Source organism: Panthera onca, chromosome C2 (assembly GCF_046562875.1).
Source record: "Panthera onca isolate mPanOnc1 chromosome C2, mPanOnc1 haplotype 2, whole genome shotgun sequence".
NCBI classification, from domain to species: domain Eukaryota; kingdom Metazoa; phylum Chordata; class Mammalia; order Carnivora; family Felidae; genus Panthera; species Panthera onca.
This window is the reverse complement of record NC_138347.1, coordinates 124922669-124943798: the sequence shown is the minus strand read 5'-3', so window position 1 is coordinate 124943798 and position 21130 is coordinate 124922669. Positions and strand designations below refer to the sequence as shown.

Below are 21130 nucleotides of genomic sequence, written 5' to 3'. Positions count from 1 at the left end.
GATGGGCTTGGACAGGAGCAGGGCCAGGTCATGCCCGTAGTAAGAAGACAGTGGGAGTGTGTGTTTCAGAGAAAAAGAGAGGGGGTCCCTCATACATTTTTTAATTGAGATGTAACTCCATGGAAAACTCCCTCCTTTAAATAGTATAGATATACAGTTGTGCAGTCACAACTGCTGACTGATTCACAAATCAGCAATCACTTGGATCACCACTGATTGTTCAACATTTCCACCACCTCCCCCTAGAAAGCTCACTCCATTAAGCAGTCATTCCCCATTCTCCCCCACCACCTCCCCCAGTCCCTGAAACCACTGACGGACTTTCTGTCTTTACAGATCAGCCTATGCTGGACATTTCATATAAATGGCACCATACTCTAAGTAGCCTTTCACTTAGAAAGTGACTAGGCTCTTTCACTCAACGTGCTGTTTTTAAGGTGCATCCTGTTGGAGCTTGTATCAGAATTTCGTTCCTTTTTATGTGCGAATACTATTCTAGTGTATGGATATGCATCACATTTTCTTTATCCACTGATCCATTGCTGGCCATTCGGGTTGTCTCCACTCTGGGGCTTCAATGGATAGTGCTGCTTCAGACATTCGTGTGCGAGTTTTTGTGTAGATATGTTTTCACTTCTCTCGGGTGTGTCCCTGGCATGGACTGGCTGGGTCCTATGGTAACTCCATGTTTCACTTTTCAAGGAAATGCTAAACCGTTTTCTGCAGTGGCTGCGTTTGCCTCCCCCGCAGTGTGCGAGGCTTCCTCGGTCTGTGAGGTGGGTTGATTTGGAAGCTTGTGGAATTTAGCTGTTGATCTCTGTTTCACACCTGTTTCACTCAGCTGGGGGTGGAGATTGGAGGAGAGGAGGCCGTGGGAAGCTGTGGCCCAGGAGTAGGAGAAGACTGGATGGGGACATGTTTAGATTTGTTGGGTGCTTTAAGGGCCCTGGAAGTCGGTGCTAGGACTTTAAAGGGAGCAAGGAGCATGGCTCTGAGTTCTCTCCTCCCAGCTATGCGTGGCCACCCAGGGGCAGGTGTGAGGTAGGTGGAAGGTTGGGGGTAAGCAGGTGGGATGGGTGTCTTCCATCTCGGCAGACCTCGGTGCTCTGTCCTCGCCCCCTCCGTGTAGACCTGTGCCTCTTCACAGGCCCTGTGGACACTGCTGGCTGCCCGGTCAAAGACAGGCTGGTGCCAGCAGCAGAGCAAGGCTTGGCTCCAGATAGTCTGGTGTTCAAATCGTGCCTGTCCTGCTCGCCAGCAGTGGGAACCTGGGCAGGTCACCGCCTTGCCCTGCTTCATTTCTTCACCTATAAAATGTTGCCCCCCCCCACTGGTTGTGAGTGGTTGTGAGGAAGAAATGGGGTTGTAGGCCAACATTTTGCCTCCCTGTTCCTCTCCATTACCAGCACCCCCCTGCCCTGCTACCATCTGTCCCTGGGATGTTCCTGGTTACACAGCTGAGACCCACCCCCCTGCTGCCCTCTTCTTTCCCTGAGAGAGGTATTTGTTTGGGGTAGAGGTGTTCCCGGCTCTTCTAAGAATTCCACAAAACCGTAGACCATCTCCCTGAGAGAATGTGCACCCACACATGCAATATGTTCTCCAGGTCAGGGAATTTAGGGACCCCGTGAAAATGTATTCCAGGGCTTCTTCCCGTTCCCCCAGCTGCCATAGCGTGGCCTCGCGAGCAGTTGTCCCCTAAGGCTGGTGGCCAGCACTTCTGTCCTGTCATCCTGAAGTCAGTGAGTTGAGGTTGGGGCCACTGCCAAAGGGAAGCTTCTGCATCGCCAGGGAGCCAGCCGTATGTGCTGCAGGATCTTGCCCCCTCCCCCTTAGAGAGTCCCAAGTGGCCTGACTTCCCACACCCTGCCAGCACTTTAGAGAAGAAAGCAGCCCTTTTTCTGGGAACAGTGCATGGTGGATGGGTCCAGCCCTTCTGCCCGACACTCAGCCCACTCCATACATACCCTTACCCAGAAAGGGGAACACAAGTAACATAGTAAAGAGCCCTCATCCCTACTGATGCTCAACTAGGTGGCATGTATTTATTGGAGTCTTCTCCTGGGAAGGGCACAGGCTTCCCCACCTGACTCCTGTGTGAAATGGGTGTGATCACTCCTGCTTCCCACTACGGGTCTGTGGATTAGAGAAAGGTAGAAAACAGCAGGCATGGTCCTTGGAGGTGTATTATCTCTAGAAATCATCATCTCTGTTGTTTTATATTCCAGAACCCTTACTTCACCATGAAGGGTGCGTTACACAAGTTAAAAAGTCACTTCTTAGTGATTTCCCTTAAAGCTGGCCCGGGCTGATCGAACACAGTAACCGCATTTACTATGGCATGCATGTGATCTGTCTAGTCATTCTGTAAGTATTTTTTTGGACCTGCATTGGGTGCTGAAGCTTTTGAGACACCCAGGGAAATGAAAGCCAGGCTCCCCTCCCACTCACCCTCTGGAGTTCCCCCCCCCCCCCCGCCCCCGCCATGGTGGGGAGCTGAGCCAGGCCTGGAGGCACTGACTAGCAGAGACCCACAGAACCCATAACCCAACAGGAAGGGTTCAAAGACACAGGTCAGAGGCTTGGGCTCTCAGGAGAGGAGGCAGACTGCAGCCACGTGGCGGGATGGCTGGGGTAGCTGGCGGAGAGGGTATTCTGGTTCATTTGTGCAAAGCCTTGTGCAAAGGCTTGTAATTGAGACACAACCTGGCGGGTTCTGGGTGGCCAGACCCGCACCCTCTGGTTGAAGATAAAAGACTGGATGAGTAGGGACAGCTGGGTCTTGGGGAAGTTGGAGTGGCCTCCTTCCTAGTATGCAGCCTTGAGCAGATCCCTTTAACATTGTGGGCCTCAGTGTCTGCATTTGTACTAGGCCATGAAGAGGACCCAGAGGGCGTGTGTGCATAAAACCCCAGCAAAGTGCCTTCTGCCAGTAGGAACATGGTGGGAAGGACTCTTGTCAGCCAAAGAGCTCAGACTGTACCCTGGGCTGCCGCCAAGGTCAGAGCCCTGAGCCCATGGCAGGGTGTGCCTCCCACTGAAAGCCCTGGAGGAGGAAGAAGAGGAAGAAGAGAAGAAGGAAGAGGAAGAGTGGGAGGGAGATGGGGAGGGAGAAGGAGGAAGGCTCAGCTGGGACCCAGGCTGGTGCCCTCACATGCTGACTGCCCACCTGCGGGGGTGGGGGGCCCCATACCATGCCCACATGTGGGACTTGGATTCTGAAATTCACAAGATCTAAGAGCAGCCCTGGGGTTTCCACTTAAACCCTCCTCAGCCACACTGCTGGCCCCATTATCCTCTGGATGGGAAGACTGGGGCAAAGCAGACAGAGGTACACAGTGCTGACCCTCTCTGTCTCCAGAATCTTTATCTCTTCTCCCTCCTTCTGCCCTGGGTGCCTGTGTCTCTGTCTCTGTCTCTCTCTCACACACACGCACGCACACACACGCACACACATGCACACACACACACATTGGCAAAACACCTCTTTTCCCACAGTGACTAATACTTTCTCTCTCTGGAATCCTCCTACCTTCATGACATCAGGCATGGGAAATGCAGGCTGAATCATAATTTCTGAAATGCATAGCTGCCCATTATCTTCAGCCTCTTTTGGAGGCAGAGCTACTGACAAGGGGCCTGTGCCTCATCCAGGTGTATGTGTGTGCAGGGGAGGGATGAAGCCCAAACCAGACCAGGCCCAGCTCAGCCCCCATCTGCTCCTTCCTGGTTGCATCTGCCCTTCTGGGGCCCTAAGGTTTAGAATTTCCAAGGCGCCCTCCACTCTCCTCTTTCCCCTTGGCCCCCATTCTCTATGTTCTGTGTCTTCAGTGTCTGCCCATTCATTTTTTTCTCTCCACTTCAAACACACCTGCCTTCGCTGACACCCTGGTTGCCTCTGCCCTGGTCCCTCCTTCACCTCTTCACAGCTTCCCTCTCCAGTCCCTTTGGCTGCCAGACTTACCCTCTCACTACATCTCTCCCCTCTCTGAACCTTCCGTAGCTCCCCAGCACCCACTGAGTTCAAACATTTTAGTGTAGGATCCAAGGGCCACAGCCTCTGGTCTCCCCGACCTCTCTCCCATCACAGACCTTTTATGCCTGCACACCAGCCTCCCCACGACTCTTTTCTTCCTAGCCTTCAGGCCGTTGCCCATGCTGATTCTCTGTCTGGAAGGCCTTCCCCAGGCCCTATCTTTTTTATGTCAAATGCTGTTCTTTTAAGGGCAGGATAAGTATCCCTTCTTGGCTAAAACCTTCCATTATCCCTCCAAGCTGAAGGGACCTCCCCCTGCCCCTTCCCTAGATCTCCAATAGTATGTATCACTTTCTGTCCTGTATTATTTTTCTTCAAGTGTCAGCCCAGCTAGCCTGTAAGTACCTTGATAGTGAGATGCAGCTTTCTTTTTAACCACCTGAAGTACCAAGCAGAGCGGATGGCACTGTGTAGGTGCTCAAGAAGTAATTGGCAAATGGATGACTGACTGAATGCACCTCTTAGAGTCCCATGTGCAGGCTGCTCCTGTTCCCCAAAGGTGGGGCAGGCCTGGACGTTACCACACAACCATGTGCCATCCCTGTCCGGTTTGTGATTAGGACTATGCTAGGCTGTTTCCATGAGCTGGAAAGTTCTTTATTTTCTGGGCTCTGGAACAGTTTGTCCCTAATAAAAAGAGCTTTGTGCCATTCATGGGGGAGATTTGTCTCTTTAATTTCATGGATAATTATTGGCCTATTCAGATTTTATATATTTTCTTGAGCCAGTTTTGTTCATTTATATTTTCCTTAAATTGTCCATTTCATCAAGAATTGAAAATTTATTGCTATAAAACTGCATATAGTTTTCTTTCATAATCAAATATATATCTAGATCCATAGTCATAGGCCTTTCCTCAATCCAAAGGCTTATTAGTCTTTTTTCTTTTCTTTTTTCTTTTTTTTGTCTGATAAAGGCTTTTTTTCTTTAATTGGTCTTTTCAAAGAATCAGATTTTGATTTTTAGGTATCTACTACTTTTACTTCCTCTCATTTTCTTAATTTCTACTTTCATTGATGATTTCTTCTTTCTTTGGTTTTATTTTTCTTTTCCTAGCCCCTTCATTTAAATGCTTAGTTAATTTTCAGTCTCTTGTTTTTGGAAGTGCATTTAAAGCTGTAATTTTCCTCTGAGTACCACTTTGGCCTCAAACCAGGGGTTTTATTGTTGTTTATTGTCATTCAATTCTAAATCGTTTGTAACTTCTACTTTGCTTTTCTCTTTAACTAGAGCATTTTTGAGCAGTAACACTCTTTAAACTTTGAAGCGGATAGTTTCTTTTACATATGTGTTGCTGTTAATTTCTGATAGTTTTGCATATAGACAAAAAGATAGCTGCATATGACATCTGCTTTCAGAAATGTGTTGAAATTTTTATTGATGGCTTAATATATGGCCAATTTTTGTGACAATTTCCTGTGTTTGAAAATGCTTATTTACTGTTTGAGTGTAAAGTTTGTTCTCTCAGATGATGTTTTTAAATTTGGCATTATTGAGATCATTACTTTTGAGAGGCCAGGTGATCTGTCTCTAAGACAGGCCTGTTCAGTTCTTTTTTTTCCAAATTTTTATTTAAATTCTAGTTAGTTAACATATCGTGTCATATTGGCTTCAAGAGTAGAATTTAGTGATTCGTCACTTACATACAACACCCAGTGCTCATCCCAACAAGTGCCTACTTAGTGCCCATCACCCGTCTAGCCCATCCCCCACCCCACTCCCCTCCAGCAACTCAATTTGTTCTCTATTTAAGAGTCTCTTATGGTTTGCCTCCCTCTGTTTTTCTTATTTTTCCTTCCCTTCCCCTATGTTCATCTGTTGAGTTTCTCAAATTCCACATATGAGTGAAATCATATGGTATTTGTCTTTCTCTGATTTATTTCACTTGGCGTAATACACTCTAGCTCCATCCACGTTGTTAGAAATGGCAAGATTTCATTCTTTTTAGGCTGAGTAATATTCCATCGTATATATATATATATACACACCACATCTTCTTTATCCATTCATCAATCGAAGGACATTTGGGCCCTTTCCGTAATTTGGCTATTATTGATAATGCTGCTATAAACATCAGGGTGCATGTACCCCTTTGAATCTGTATTTTTGTATCTTTTGGGTAAATACTTAGTGGTGCAATTGCTAGGTCTTAGGGTAGTTCTTTTTTTTTTTAAGTTTGTTTATTTATTTTGAGAGAGAGAGTGAGAGGGAGGGAGAATGCATGGGAGAGATGGAGAGAGAGAAGAGAGAGAGAATCCCAAGCAGGCTCTGCACTGTTAGCATGAAGCCCAGTGTGGGGCTCGATCTCAAAAACCATAAGATCATGACCTGGGCTGAAATCAAGAGTAGGACGCTTAACCCAATGAGACACACAGACGCCCCTTTAGTTCTATTTTTAACTTTTTGAGGAAGCTCCATACTGTTTTCCAGAGTGGCTGCACCGGTTCATTCCCACCAACAGTGCAAGAGGGTTCCCCTTTCTCTGCATCCTCGCCAACACCTGTTGTTTCTTGTGTTGTTAATTTTAGCCATTCTGACAGGTGTGAGGTGGTATTTCATGGTGGTTTTGATTTGTATTTCCCTGATGATGAGTGATGTGGAGCATCTTTTCATGTGCCCATTGAGGCCTGTTCAGTTCTCTCACAATGATCATGAGATTTGCCAATACCTACTGTATTTAAAAATCAGGTTTTTGTACATATGTATCTTAGGCAACATTCTTATGTGCTTATGATTCATGACTTTGGCACTCCTTGATGCTTGTACTTTTTCCCATTATAAATACCCTGATTTGTCCTGTCCAGTGCGTTGGCCTTGAATCCTGTTTTGTGGATGCATGGGGCTGGCATATCCTTTTTTATCTCTTCATTTTTCATCCTTCCTGTGTCATTTTGGTTTATATGTGTCTTTTGCAGTAGCAGACAAGTGGATTTTGTATTGGGTGTCTGCCTTAATAGGTGGGTTTAATCCATTTGCATTTACTATTGTTAGGCATAGTTAGAATTACGTCTGCCATCTTCTTTCATGTCTCCTTTTTTAGCTTTCATATTTTTGTGTAGTTTATTCTTGCCTTTTGTTGGATTGGTCCCATTTACTTTGTTCTGTTGGGTTTTTTTTCTTCTGATAGTTAGGAACTTTTGAGTTTTATGTCTAGTGGTTATTCTATGTACAGACATGTGTTGGTGTGTGTGTGTGATTATATTTTTCTGTTAACATCTGGATGTAATTATTATCTTTAGTCTATTCCCAAATGAGGCAAGAAATTTAGTAGTAGCTTACTTTTCCCCAGCCCCGCCCCTCACAGATGGATCATCATAGATTTTAGTTCTAAACTGTCATTAATTTACTTCAAATCCTAAAATGATGTTTATTTAAACTTAACTCTTATGTTTTGCTGTATTCCTTGCTTATCATTATTTATAGTCTTTCATGGACCTATTTTTCACTTGCTGAAGTATTTCCTCCAAGAATTCTGTTAGAAAGCATGGATATAAAATGGACCAGAGGGTCCATTTCGATTTTCAGCTCCCTATTAAATTGGGGTTTCAAAATTCTGAACATACTTTTTCACTTATCCTAGATCTCTAGTTTTTTTGTTTTTTTTTTTTTTATTTTTTTTTAATGTTTATTCATTTTGAGGGAGAGAGAGACAAAGTGGGAGCAGGGGAGGAGCAGAGAGAGGGAGACAAAGAATCTGAAGAAGGCTCCAGGCTCCATGTTGTCAGCACAGAGCCCGATGCGGGGCTGGAACCCACAAACCACGAGATCATGACCTGAGCCAAAGTTGGACGCTTAACCAACTGAGCCACCCAGGCACCCCTAGATCTCTAGTTTTTGTTTTGGATAATACACACCTTCAAAATCTGTGAATACATTAATTACATACCAACTGAATGTTGGGCCTTCCCATCCCTTCAGCCAAACCTGTGACATTTTCATCTGTTTTGCTGTTGGGATTTATTTAGTGTCCTCGATCCCTACCCAAAATTACACCAACTCCCATCAATTACCTTCAGCTGGCTATATCGATCTTCACAGTATGTACTCATCCCCACCAGATGTTATATTACCCATTCAGTTGTTTGCCAATCTCCCCACTAGATTATGAGTCCCAGGAGAGCAAAGATTTTGCCTCATTGATGTTGCATCTACAGTGCCTACAACACTGCCTGGCACATCGTAGGCTTTCCAATATTTCTTCAGTGAATGAATGAACAAAATTGAGTAGACTTCACATTCATTTACTCATTCAGCTACAATTTGAGTTCTTTTTGTGCCAGGTTCCAAACAGACCAGGCCCCTGCCTCTGGGAGGTGACAGTCCAGGTGGGGCCTATGAAATGGGCAGCAAGAACAGTATGCCATGAAAAGGCTATACAAGAGTGGGGAGAGTCCCGGAGGCTCAGGCACGAGAATGCAGTGAGTCAGAGTCAGCTGGCCAAAGCAAGGGGAGCAAGAGAGGAGGGATGGTTGGGGGATGGCACCCCAGGTGAGGAAGACAAGCTCGAAACAGACACTCCTTCAGAGCTTCTTTGTGGCAGGCGTTGCTCCAAGGGTCTAAATATTTTAACTTAAACAACCCTTAGCATCCCCATTTGAGGAAACGAAGGCTCAGAGAAGTGAGCTTGCCCTGAATCACACTCTAGGAATGAAGAATCAGACTCAGCCCAGAATCTGGCTCCAAAATCTATAACTACCTACTCCACTGCCTCCAGGGAGAGGGCAGGTGGGTCTGAGAGTAGAATGAGCTAGGAAATGGGAGAGGCCGGATGGTGAGCAGAGACTTGCGGGATGCTGAGGGGCTTCAGGAGGCCTAAGGGGGTCAGGCCTGTGCATCTCAGAGGAGAACCCCCAGCTGTGGCTGTCACCCCTCTGAAACAGCCTGGGGGTGCACATTTAGCAAGGAAGCTGGAGGGGAATCGGCTTGAGAAGTCCATAGGGTGGAGGGAAGGAGAGGGGATGGATGGGTTGGGGAGAGACCCTCTGCCGAGATGGTGCCCTGCTCCGTCTCCCCAGCCATTCTTGTTTCCTTCCCCAGCTTCCCTTCCCATCACCCCTGTGACAGCCCCATCCTAGGGGCAAGTGATCCTGGCTCTCAGAGGCCTCTCCTTCCCCATGGCCTGCCTGCTGTCTGTCCACACCGGAACTGAGGACCCTTCCTGACCTGGGATGGCCTCTTCAGGCTTCCCCAGCGCATGTCCTGGGCTCTCCTCCCAAGGAGCTACAAGGTGGAAGCGTTGTGTCTATCTTACAAAAGAGGAAAGGGGGTTCAGAGAGTCAGGTAACTTCCCCAGGAATCAGTTTGTAAGGGCTGCAGCAGGATCCAAGCCCAGGTGTGGGGACCCCAGAGGGGTTGTGTAGCAGAGTTGATCATGGACTTTGTGAGGTTTTTCTGTAGACAGACTGTTAAGGCCCAGGGAGCACAGTAGGTTGGAATCAGCAGGTCCACAAATGAGTCTCTTAGAGCCTCACACTTTAAAGTGTCTGAGGCCCTGCTGGGTCCCTTACACCTCAGCCCAGGGAACTCATGCAGCCTCTCGTGGGGACAGCTTGTCTGGAGCCACCCTGGGGATGGCAGTGGCAGCATGGGGGTCTGCAGGCCAGGAGGGCTCCACAGTGGGGGGTGACAGCCTCTGAGTGGCCTCATCCCACTCCAGTTCTGGACACAGCCGGGCAGGAGGAATTCAGTGCCATGCGGGAGCAGTACATGCGCACAGGGGACGGCTTCCTCATCGTCTACTCGGTGACAGACAAGGCCAGCTTCGAGCACGTGGACCGCTTCCACCAGCTCATCCTGCGCGTCAAGGACAGGTAAGGGCAGCTGGGCCAGGACCTCCCAGCCTCTGGATCAGAGCAGGCTCTGTCTGTCTCAGTCTCTCTCACTGAGGCACAGAGGGGCAGAGGTGAATTCAGACATTGGTCCCTTGGGCTCCTACCCCAGTTCTTTCCATGGGGCCAAACTGCTTTCAAGCCTTAAGTCAGCCCCTTCCCATCTCTCCTAAACTGTCCCCACTGATGCCCCCAATTTAACCAAATTTTATCATGTTCAAAGAAAAAGTGAATTTTCTCTCCAGTATGCGTTGTAATTGGCTAAATCACATTTGACTGTGGGATTTACAAGCACCTAATTAAAGGCTGGTTTTTTCCTTAGCATTATATGGAGTAATTAAATAATTTGTAGTTTCTTTTCAGCCTAACTGGTGTTTTCAGTTAATTGGCTCTTAAAGAGGCAATGCAAAGAGAGTAAAAGGACAAATGAATAGGAAATGAGCAAGCTTTGAACAAATCTCAGTAAATTCAGAAAAGCCTAGTTCACACCAACTCCAAAGGCAAAGTATTAGTAACTTTTCCAGGGAAAGGGATACACACTCACACACACTCACATATACACATAAAGCTCTGAGACGTAAATGTGGGTTAAGCTCCTGACTGTAGGAATTTCAAAAGAGAAAACATAAATGACTCTGATATGAGAAAATATTCAGCCTTTTGGCTAACCCAAGAAATGCAAGAAAAATAATAAAGTAGTATTTTTTACCTGTGAAATTCTAAATTTTTAAAAATGAAAATGCCCAATGATGTTGAAAATGCTGTAAGACTGACATTTCTTTCACCTTCAGGCAGCAATATGGCCACATTCGTCAGTGAGGATCTTTATTATTTTTTTAAATGTTTATTTATTTTTGAGAGAGAGAGAGAGAGACAGAGAGTGGAGGGGTGGGGGCAGAGAGAGAAGGAGACACAGAATCTGAAGGAGGCTCCAGGCTCTGAGCAGTCAGCACAGAGCCCGACAACGGGGTTCGAACTCACAGACTGCGAGATCATGACCTGAGCCAAAGTCAGACGCTCAACCGATTGAGCCATCCAGGCGCCCCAAGTCAATGAAAATCTTTAAGGCAGACATGCCTTGTGATCCCACTCTTCCTCTCTTGGGAGCCATCTTGATTTTGCAGCTGCCATTTATTGAATGCCAGCTGTGTACCAGACGCTGGCCCTGATGCTCTTCCCGAGCCACTGCTGATGGCCACAGCTGCCCTGCATGGCTGGTGCATCAGCGTGGCCAGGAGATGGAAGGGAGCAGGTCTGGGTAGCCAGCCCTCCCCCGCACAGCAGTCTGTCAGGGCCCTCACTGATGGTGTTGAGCCAGCAGCTTCCCAGGAAAACCCTTTTCCTCTCCCTGCAGCAAGCCTCCAAACCAGCAGTCCTGAGCCCCCCCTTCCCCTGCCTAGAGACGTGGAGAGAAGGACTCTTGAGTCGGCCCCAGGGCAACCAGGGAGGCAATATGGGTTGCACTGTGCCTGAGGTGCAGCTGTGTTCCCGTCACCAGGTGTGGGAGCTGTGAAACTTCATGAGCTGCTGTTCCTTTATTTCCCAGAGAGTCATTTCCGATGATCCTCGTGGCCAACAAAGTCGATCTGATGCATTTGAGGAAAATCACCAGGGAACAAGGAAAAGAAATGGCGACCAAACACAATGTAGGTTGTGTGTGTGTGTGTGTGTGTGTGTGTGTGTGTGTGTGTGTGTGTGTGTGTATGCGTGTGTGTGTGTGTGTTGGATGGTCAGGGATGTATACAAGTCCATGCCCATCACCCCTGTGGTACCTTGGGGCTCCTGGGTAGTGGGTAGAGGGCATATGTGATAAGGGATATGTTGTGAAACAAAATAGCAGACCAGAGAGAAAGCACTCTCTTCAGTCATAAGGGGCTCTGATGTGGGGACCAAGGGCCTTCACAGCAGCCTGTGAGCTGTGGCGTTCAGGCCACCTCCTGGCCTTCAACACAGCAGATTCATCGTTGGGCTGTGCAGGGGTTGGCTTCTGTCCTGTTCTCTGAGCCAGCCGCCTGATTATGCTCAGAATCATCAGACGAGCTGCAGTTCACCGAGCCCCATTCTATGACAGGTATTATGCCGGGAGAGCATTTAGGCCTCATAGCCACATGTTGAGGTAGGTATCGTTATGCCCATCTTGCGTCTGGTCACGCTGAGGTTTGCCCAGGCCACTCCGTGAATATCAGCAGACATCTTTGTTTTCTTTTTCTCAGTTCATTGTGATGCCCCTTTGCCCTCTGGATGTGCTGGAGAGGGGTCACTGGGCTTCTTCCCACCCCTCCCCCCCACAGGCACAGCGCAGGCCCCTGGCCTCCTTGGTCAGTTACATAGAAGTCCACTCTGCCTGCTGGGAGGTCTGCTGCAAGGTTGCCCCATCCCCCTGCCTGGTGGGCCCAGCTGTGTGAGTAGAGGAAGGGGGCTCACTGCAAGTTACTTCTGCTTGTCTGTGCCTTCTATGTTCATTCACATGTTCACTTAACTGTACTAGGCCCTGGGAAACAAAACCCCTTGCTTTATGGTTCTTATGTCTAGTGACAGGAGAAGATAATAAACAAAGCAAATTACAGTGTGTTGGAAGGTGACATGTACTATGGAAAAAAGTAAATCAGGGAAGGGGGTCAAGAATGTGAGGTGGAGGAGGATGCTTTTCCAAATAGGGTAATCAGAGAAAGCCTTGCTAGGGAGGGTGCATTTCAGCAAGGACTTACAGGAGGTGGGGGAGTAAGCCCCACAAACCTCTGGGGAAAGAACGTTCCAGCTGAGGGAATAATCGATGCAAAGACCCTGAGGTGGGAGTTTGAGGATCGGCAAGGCCAGCTGGAGCAGGAGTGGGAGGGGTGGGTAGTGGGAGGTCAGGTCAGAGAAGGGGTTTAAGGCTTTATGGGCTTTTACTCAGAGGGAGACGGGAAACCACTGGAGGGCTTTGAGTGATGAGTGATGAGTGATGAGGTCTGGCTTATGGCTGGACAGCTTCTCTCTGGTGGCCGTGTTGAGTAGGGTTGGTAGGGGCCAATCGTGGGAGCAGGGAAATGAGTTAGAGGCTGCCACAATAATCCAGGTGCAGGTTAACATGGCCCAGGGTGGGACTCGTGAAAGTGGCAAGGAGGTGGTTGGATTCTGGACATGTCTCTAAGAGAGCCAACAGGGTTTGTGCACAGATTGGATATGGGGTGAGAGAGAAAGAAGGGAATGGCAGGTGACCCTGTGGTTTGGGCATGAGCAACTTTCAAAAGACAGGAGTGAGAGTAGCTGGGCAGAGGAGACAGTAGGATTAAGTGTGTGCAAGACAGGAGCTTGCTTGCATATCTGTGTCATTTACAGAGCTGAGCAGATGATCAGTTGGAAATGCCAAGACAGCAGTCAGATATAGCATCTGGGGTAAATATTGGCAATTGACAGCATGTAGATGGCATTTGAAGCCATGAACACCAAGGGAGTGGGTGTAGGTAGGGCAAGGGCCCCAAACTGAGGGACCGAGGCCGGGACACTTGAACTAGTGATGTGGGGAAGTGAGGAGGAAGCCATAAAAGGGCCTGAGTGGTCAGTGACACATGAGGGCCGAAGCAGAGCATCATGAGAGCCAAGTGAAGAAGGTGCCTCAAGGAGGAGGGAGTGATCGACCAGGACAGGGCTGCCCTGAAGTCTCCAGAGGAGAGCTGGTTCAGCAGCAGGACATTCTGAACAGAGACAGGCCTGAGGAGCCGGCTCCGTTTCACAGCCTTGGGCTCCATACACTGGCCTGAGGAGGCTTTCTTAGGGCTTTCACCTTGTGTGTGTCCCTCCCAAGCAGCTGGGTGGGTGGGTGCAGAGGGGAGGGTGCTGTGCAGGCAGGAGGAGCTCCATTCTGCAGATAAGCAACGCACCTCCAGAACCGGGTCTCCCCTCTCTCAGCCATCTTTCTCCTGCAGCCAAGTGACTTATTTGACCAAATGACTCTGCGAGCTACTCTGGATAACATCCTATTTTAGAGCTCATAAGGCAAGTTCCTCTTTAGCTGGCAAGGCTGGTGCCCCACCCTGTGCAGGAAGACGGCATTTCTTAGCCCTGTGGCTGAGTCAGAGTATACTACCGTTTATTGCAGGGTTTCCCTTAGTTTGAGTCTCCTTGCTCCTGAAATCCTAGAATTCTAAGAACCCAGAAAATGCACATCAGCCTTTTTTTACTGGTAGAGGCAAGACGCCCAGAAAGAAGGAGGGGGGTGCCTGAGGACCTAGGGGATGCTACAAGTGATGTACTTCTGAGTGGTGCAGGGGAACAGCAGGCAGCAGTGATCTGGGGCTCCCGGATCCATGGACTTGCTGAGCTGGCAGGGTCACAGGATGTGAAGGGGTCCCAGTTAGGTCCCGGGCCCCACTACTGGCACCTTCCCGCTTCCCCTCTCAGTGTGCACATAGAAGTGCCTTGTCCTGGCCTCACAGGGTGCCACGGGTCTCTGGCTTCTAGGCACTAGCAGGGGTGCCTGCCATGCTTGGAAGAGGCTCTGCCAATGACCTCAGCACCCCTACCTGTCTGTGGGAGGCCAGGCAGCAAGTGGAACATACATCTGTTTCAAACCTTGATTCTCTGCTGGCCTCTGTGTGGCTTTGGGCAAGTGTGTCAGACTCTGAGCTCAGTCTCCCACTGCACAATGGAGATACTTGCTCACCGCAGACGGTTAAGGGGGGGTTCAGTGAGGTCAGGGATGTTGAGACCTGGGGGGCGAAACAGCCCACAGTCGTCTCAATCAAACAACCTACAGTGGAGGACAGTTTTCTTTCAGTGTTTTCAGAGGTTCAGAGATTTGTTGGATGACTACTTCTAAAGTCTGAGCAAGCCGTGCTTCCTGTGCCCTGACCTTGGGGTCTGGGTCAACTACGAGACCTCTGTCTGAAGCCACAGCAATGTGTGAAGATAGTTTAGGGTATGTTCTGGGCAGTCGTTTATAACACACTCTTCCAAAGTAACAGCTTATTCTGTCACCCCCTTACCCAGGCACTTGAACTGTTGATCATTTTTATTTTCTTCACTGGGCTTTTCTTTTTTGAAAGTGTTACAGTGAAATGCCTTAGTTTTGTAACCAGGAAAAAGTGATGAAATTTACCACAGTTCTTCAGTCTGGTCACAAGCTGCTTACCGCTCTGGCCTGGGAAAGCCTGTATATTTTGTACAAACCCCACACCCTCTCCACTGATGGAGGAGTGGGCATGAATGCTTCCTGCCTTTGTGGGGTCCCTGCTACAGGAGAAGAGGTGTGCTCAGGACTGTGTCCTGACCTCATGGAACCTTCGTTCCCCTCCATGTACTGGCCCGAGGCTCAGTGTAGACATGGCCCTCAACACCTGTCCTGTGGGGCCACCTCAGCCACATCTCTCCATGTGCTGACTGCCTTTCAGGCGGATGATGATCCCTCAGTATTAAACGTGCAGGCACAAGCCTTCTGTAAACATGGCTGAACTCCCAGACTCATAGATGCAGACTGTGCTGTGCTGAGCTCCCAGACTCATAGATGCTGGGGGCGGGGAGGCACAGACCGGCTAGGGGTCACCAGGGTGCAGAGTCCTGCCCATGGCCCAGCTTCGCCTCAGCCTTTCCCGCCACAGTCCCCTCTAGAGAGGGCCCAGGAAGAAGCAGAGGTCCCTTCACGGTGGAGAAATGGGCCTCAGAAAGAAAAAAAGAATGGCCTCAGATCCTATTTTAGTTTGATAAATGAAACAGTCTTTAGTCTTCAAGTATATAAAAAGATCACTTCTTTTCTATTTTTGGGGGGCTATTAAAGATCTCTATGACTAGAGAACAAGAGGGAAATGGAAAAGCTGTTGGTAAAATTTTCCAGCCGTAAGGAACAAGAAGCTACCAAAGGACTTGAGGTTGTTGGAGCTGGGGTTCTGTGGTGGGGGGAGGGTGTATAAAGTCAGGCAGTTCCTCAGGACCTCTGAGATTTTGCGGTTTTAGGGAACAGGGCTTGGTGGACCCCCGAGCCACTTTTACCAAGTCGAGCTTTGCCTTCCAGATTCCGTACATAGAAACCAGTGCCAAGGACCCACCTCTCAACGTCGACAAAGCCTTCCATGACCTGGTGAGGGTAATTAGGTGAGCATGGCACGCCTCCCTAGAAGTGGGGCCTCTGCGGCAGGATGGGCACCCACAGGGCTGGAGGAACACAGCGCTTGTTCCAAGGCCCAGGATGCACGGTTCTGGGCCTGCTTTGGATTTCTTGTACCTCCATTCATTTCTTTTCCCTGCCCTTCCCACCTGCCTTCCCACACCTGCCCTCACTCCTACTACCTGTGGGGGAATCCAGAACCCTTCCTGCCGGTGGTGCTCACTCAGCCTCCTCTCTGGCCTCCCCTAGGCTCTGCAGCTCAGGCTCCCTGAGGGCAACTCCCTCCCCCTGTCTGAGGTTCTCCCCACACCACTGCACCTGTCAGCACCACAGACAGGTCTGTCTCTTCTTTCCCGCCCTGACGCCAGAGCACCCTGGGACATGTCACCTGAACAACCACCATTCTAATTCCTAGGCTCAAATTTCTAAAGCGAGGCACATGAGCCTCCTTTCCAGACTGTACACACTGCCAGTCTGCAAATATTATTGGAAATCCTGGTCCGTGGTCTTGCTTGCATTCCTTTGCATGGTCAGGGTCCAAGCCCTAACCACCTTGTGCTTAGAGGATTGAACCAGCCTCCTGGCTGCTCCCCTGTCGCCCATCTGCCCACTTCTGAAATCTGCAACATGCAGAACAGCCTATCCAGTGGCCCTCAAATATCTAGCACGTAGTGTGAGGCCATGTGCTGGTGAGCTCGAGCTACGAAATCACACGTGGAGCTCTGACAGAGTACTCCCCACCTGCTACCTCTCAGCACCCCCAGGATACACATCCACGTGCATGCACTCACACACGTACGCCTTTTGTCCTCATTCCCCAGCATGGACCGCGATAGTACAGCCCTTACTTTCTTCACGCTTGAAAAAATTTTCCCATGGGCCTCCAGTTAGGATATGCTGCCACACCATGGGCGGGTGATGTCTTGGTTAGGGACCTGTCGTTCCAAGGGCAGGTTGCAGACATAGGAATGGTTACCAGAAAACATGTAAAGAGCTTTTGTCCTCAGCTGACCCGTCATTTTTTTTTAAAATATGAAACACAAAAATAGAGGCCAATACTGTATAACATATAATGTAGTTTATGATTTAAATAATTGTAGCCACAGCATGATGTCAGGAATTCTCAGCAGTAGGAGGACAGGCTTTGCACTGCCCTCTCTGCCTTCCACTCTCTTTGTGCCAGAGACACTCTCCAGGACAAGCCCTCCAGCAGCATCCAGAACAGGCCCGCCTGGTGCACAGGAGGGTGGGGCAGGGAGAAGCTAAGCCCATTCTGACTTTGTTTTTCTGCCTTTCACTGTCTCAAAAGGCAACAGATTCCGGAAAAGAGCCAAAAGAAGAAGAAGAAAACCAAATGGCGGGGAGACCGGGCCACCGGCACCCACAAACTGCAGTGCGTGATATTGTGACGGGCCTGAGACCCTGGCCACAGTGACCGTGAACTGGCCGGCCGGCCCTCGGGACCCTCCACTGCCTAACCGCACTGAAAACCATTTCTAACCATGACCCTTGGCCCGAGGACCTGGCACGGGAAGGGAGAAAGGGAGGGTGGGCAGGAAGGAGATATGCTCCGGCTTTGCCAAAAGGGCACAGGCTTTCCCATGTCTCGTAAGAGACCGGGAAGCAACGCTAAACAGAAGCAGCACCCAAGCCCCTCACGTTGATTCAACCCGGTTCCTCCCCGTCTCTCTCAGTGGCTACGTTGTTTCTTTGAAGTACACAATATTGATTTGACATTGAAGGGTGTACCTCAGACAAAGTACCAAATAAGCCATGATCAATTCCCCACCGGCTCCAGCCTCCAACCCAAAGTGTCTGAGCTTGGGTGTCTTTTTTAGATTTTTAAATTATTTTAGTGATTATTATTTTATTAAAGGGGTCTGTGCCCACTGACTGGTGGAGCTTTAAGTCTTCAGCAGGCCTCTCTGAGAACATGTCTGGAATATTGTTGTTGTTGTTGTTTTTAACTGAGTTTTCCCAGCAGTGCCAAAACTCAGCTCAACATGGAAGTGGAGGGACCGAGAGCCTGGAAGTTAATGAGGACTGTGGCTGGAGGCCTCAGGATGAACACCCCACTCGTGGCCTCCAAGCTGGAGAGAAGAGAGATGCATTCACCCAGAAGGTTCTGCTGTGTTTGAGGGTGTAGGTATTAGGAAATGGAATTTTATTTTGCTGAGCGGAGAGGCTGGCACAGGCGTGTCAGTTTTAAGAAGGTTTTTTCTTATCCTTTTTAAATGTATAAATTAAGCTGATTGGCTTTGCAGAGGGGTTCGTTTACTTTTCAGATAGTGCAGATTCCATTCTGTGCTCTGAGGGCTCTCCCGAATCTGTCTCTTCCCGCTTTCTCACGGCCTGTGCTGCCTGGTGCCTCTCGGATACAGACACACTGACATGGGCATGTACGTTTCAACACGTCACAGTAAGCTAATGTGGGCGCCATCCAGAAAACTCGAGTTCGTGCTGAATCTTAACCAAAAACGATCCAATACTGTTATTACTAAAACAGCAGCAAGACCTGAAGCCATTTTCCCTTTGAGTCCACTGACTGACTACTACTTCTTAAAGCCCAGTAAATGAGCAAACCCCTCGAAGCATTTGCAAACTTAAGATTCGCTTGCCTTCCTGGCACACACTTTTCTTAACCTCTCGGATCTTAACTATAACGTATAATTAAAGGAGAAAGGAGGATTGGGGTGATGCCATGGCTCCCATATACCTATGTCTGCAACGGGACCCTCCCCCAGCATCCTGACAATGCCACTTCCCTCTCGGGTGCTTCTGAGTGATTCAAAGGCTGGGTTTTCCCAGCCAGGGTGCTTGTAGAGACAGCAAGAACAGTAGCGCACTGTGGAGAGGAGGTCGAAAGACCAGGGAGCACAGCTAACGACCTTCTTTCCCCTGTGATACAAGTCAGATCACTAGGCAAACTAGAACAGCCCCAGCAGGTGGCCTGGCCACTCTGTGGAGAAAGAAACCCTGGGAAAGTGAGCACCCAACTGGACATGAGACACCTGGATTCTTCTCTGGTTTTGAAAGTGTGCTGAGTTCCTAACTCAGCAAGATCACCAGCCCCAGGGCCCCAGCTGAGGAATGATTCTGTGTAGAATGAAATAATTGGGACTTTTGTTAATTAGAAAATCAAACTCCTTTATTTGTCGAAAGGGGCCTTTTTGGTCTGACCCTAAACGGAAAGATAACAAAGAGCGTTCCAGATTGAGCACTTCAGAGTGTCCCAAGATCCTGTAGTGTTAATGGACATTTTAAACACTAACAGAACAAGGCTCTTTCCAGCCCTTATGCTCCTCTGAGCCGAGTCCGCAGCAGCCCCGTGTGCGGACGAGACGAGGCGGCAGCAAGATGGGGGGAAGAAGTAAGGACGGAGATGCTCCGTGGCGAAGGGGTGGCGGGCAGCGGCCGCTGCTGGAAAACTAGCGGGCACGGACCACCTCTAGCACACCCCTGCCCCCTGCCCTCTGCGGATCCTGTGACTCCACAGCTGCACTGAGTGGGGGGTCCCATTGGAAGCTGATCGGCTGACATAGAATGAATTCCTTAGCCACGAAGGTCACCAGACAAAGGGGTTCCATCTGCTTCTGATCCCAGCAGTGCTTCTGCCCACCTGGCCCCATCTTCCAGAACATCCTTCCTGCAGTCAGCCCACAACTCAGCTCCGTTCTTCAAGGGGGAAACTGGTTAAGGAAAGGCCGCCTGCTGCTGAGTCTGGGGTCAGCCTTCATTGTCCATGACCTCGTGTGGCCCACAGATAAATAACACTTTTAAAAGACAGGTCTGTGTTTTAGAGAACTGTGGGCCCTTATGGCAGTGAGGGCTTCCAGATAGGCCAGAATGGAGTGTACCCTGGGGCATCCCCAGCACAGTACCTCTCCATGGCCACATGGCAGAGTCTGTCGGAACATCAGGTGGCCATGCTACTCCGTGACTGAGGAGCCCAATGGGGCTCATCTTTGGTGACATTTTGGTGTTTCCACTGGTTTTCCAGACCACCTGAATAGTGCTACCTTCACATCTGGAATACACCCTTCCTGAACCTCCCCACCCCATGCCTTTGCCCCTGTGTGCTCTCAGATTTCCTCCTAAAATTTTGACAACCCCAATTAGAGGGCTACTTTTCTCTCCAGCAGGTAATCTTAGCCATCTTCCCGACCCCTATAGCCTGGGGCTCTGGCTACTGGCTTCTCCTGTATTTTGCCACACGGGGGTCACTTGGATGGCTTTTCTTAGGACTTGGACCCCACCTCGTGTTGCTTGCTGTGGAGAGTGCCTGGGAGACGAGGGTGGCCTGTCTCACTTTGCCAAGAGATGTGACCCACGAACACATGGCAGCTCTGACCCAAAGGCCCCTCAGACATGTGACAGTCAACCTGGAGCCACAGACAGAGTCCTTCCATTAGCAGCCCATTGGGTTAGAAATTCCATGTTGGGTTTACTTAGAACAAAAGATACTTGAATTGTTGAGCGCCCATGAGCGCACAGCTTCTGCTACCCAGTATTACCGGATGGCCATTGTTGTGACAGGAAAGTGATGCCTGAGGGTCTCGACGATGCTTGAGCCTTTTATGTAACTTTTTATCAAGTCTTTGTGTAGCTCAACCCATTAATAAAGAAAAGAAGAGCAGTTGTCTTATTTCCTCTTATTCAGATATTCCTGAAGTTTTGCTGAGGACATTATAAGTTGCCCGTGTCTGGCCCAGAGCACATTCTTACAGAGCAAACCTAAACTAAGGAGGAGATCACTGGTGGCCGTGAGGAAGTGTCTCCTTCCTACCTGGAGCCAGAGGATGAGGGCAAGTGAGCGGGGTGATTAGAGACCTAGCCTCTTGATGTCTGGCAGCCTTGGATTCGAGTTCCGCCACTGACCTTTTGTGCCTTTGAGCAAGTTCAATTGCAGTGGAACTTCAGTCTCCAGCTGCCCTGCCTGAGAACGGGATGATAGTGTGTACCTCCTGAGTAGACCCAGGACTGAAGCGAAGCTGTGGGACGGAGCTCTGAAATGGCACTCTTTGTAAAGGACACTGATTGGGGTGTCTGACATGGCTTTTTGTGAAAACTGACCCCTGCCCCCATCCACAAGATCACAGTCTTTTGTGCAATGTGATTTCATTTCCCGGTTGATTGAACCTGTTGGTACTGAGCCTCTCTGGGTCCTTTATCAGGGGCTAGAGG

At 49.3% G+C, this 21130-nt stretch overlaps 1 protein-coding gene across 5 annotated transcripts in view; it reads left to right on the top strand.

Moving 5' to 3' along the window:
* MRAS (muscle RAS oncogene homolog) overlaps nt 1–20582 on the top strand; it is a 55453-nt gene extending 34871 nt beyond the window's left edge. For 3 of the 5 annotated variants that reach the window (XM_060638761.3, XM_060638758.2, XM_060638759.2), the window contains exons 3-6: nt 9693–9846; nt 11411–11510; nt 15854–15933; nt 17256–20582. In XM_060638761.3, the coding sequence (XP_060494744.1) occupies nt 9693–9846; nt 11411–11510; nt 15854–15933; nt 17256–17355 (434 nt within the window). In that variant the 3' untranslated portion in view covers nt 17356–20582. Of the gene's footprint in view, nt 1–2228; nt 2368–9073; nt 9264–9692; nt 9847–11410; nt 11511–15853; nt 15934–17255 lie in introns of all 5 variants that reach the window. The other 2 variants (XM_060638762.2, XM_060638763.2) reach the window with 2 other exon arrangements.
* The last annotated feature ends 548 nt before the right edge of the window (nt 20583–21130 follow it).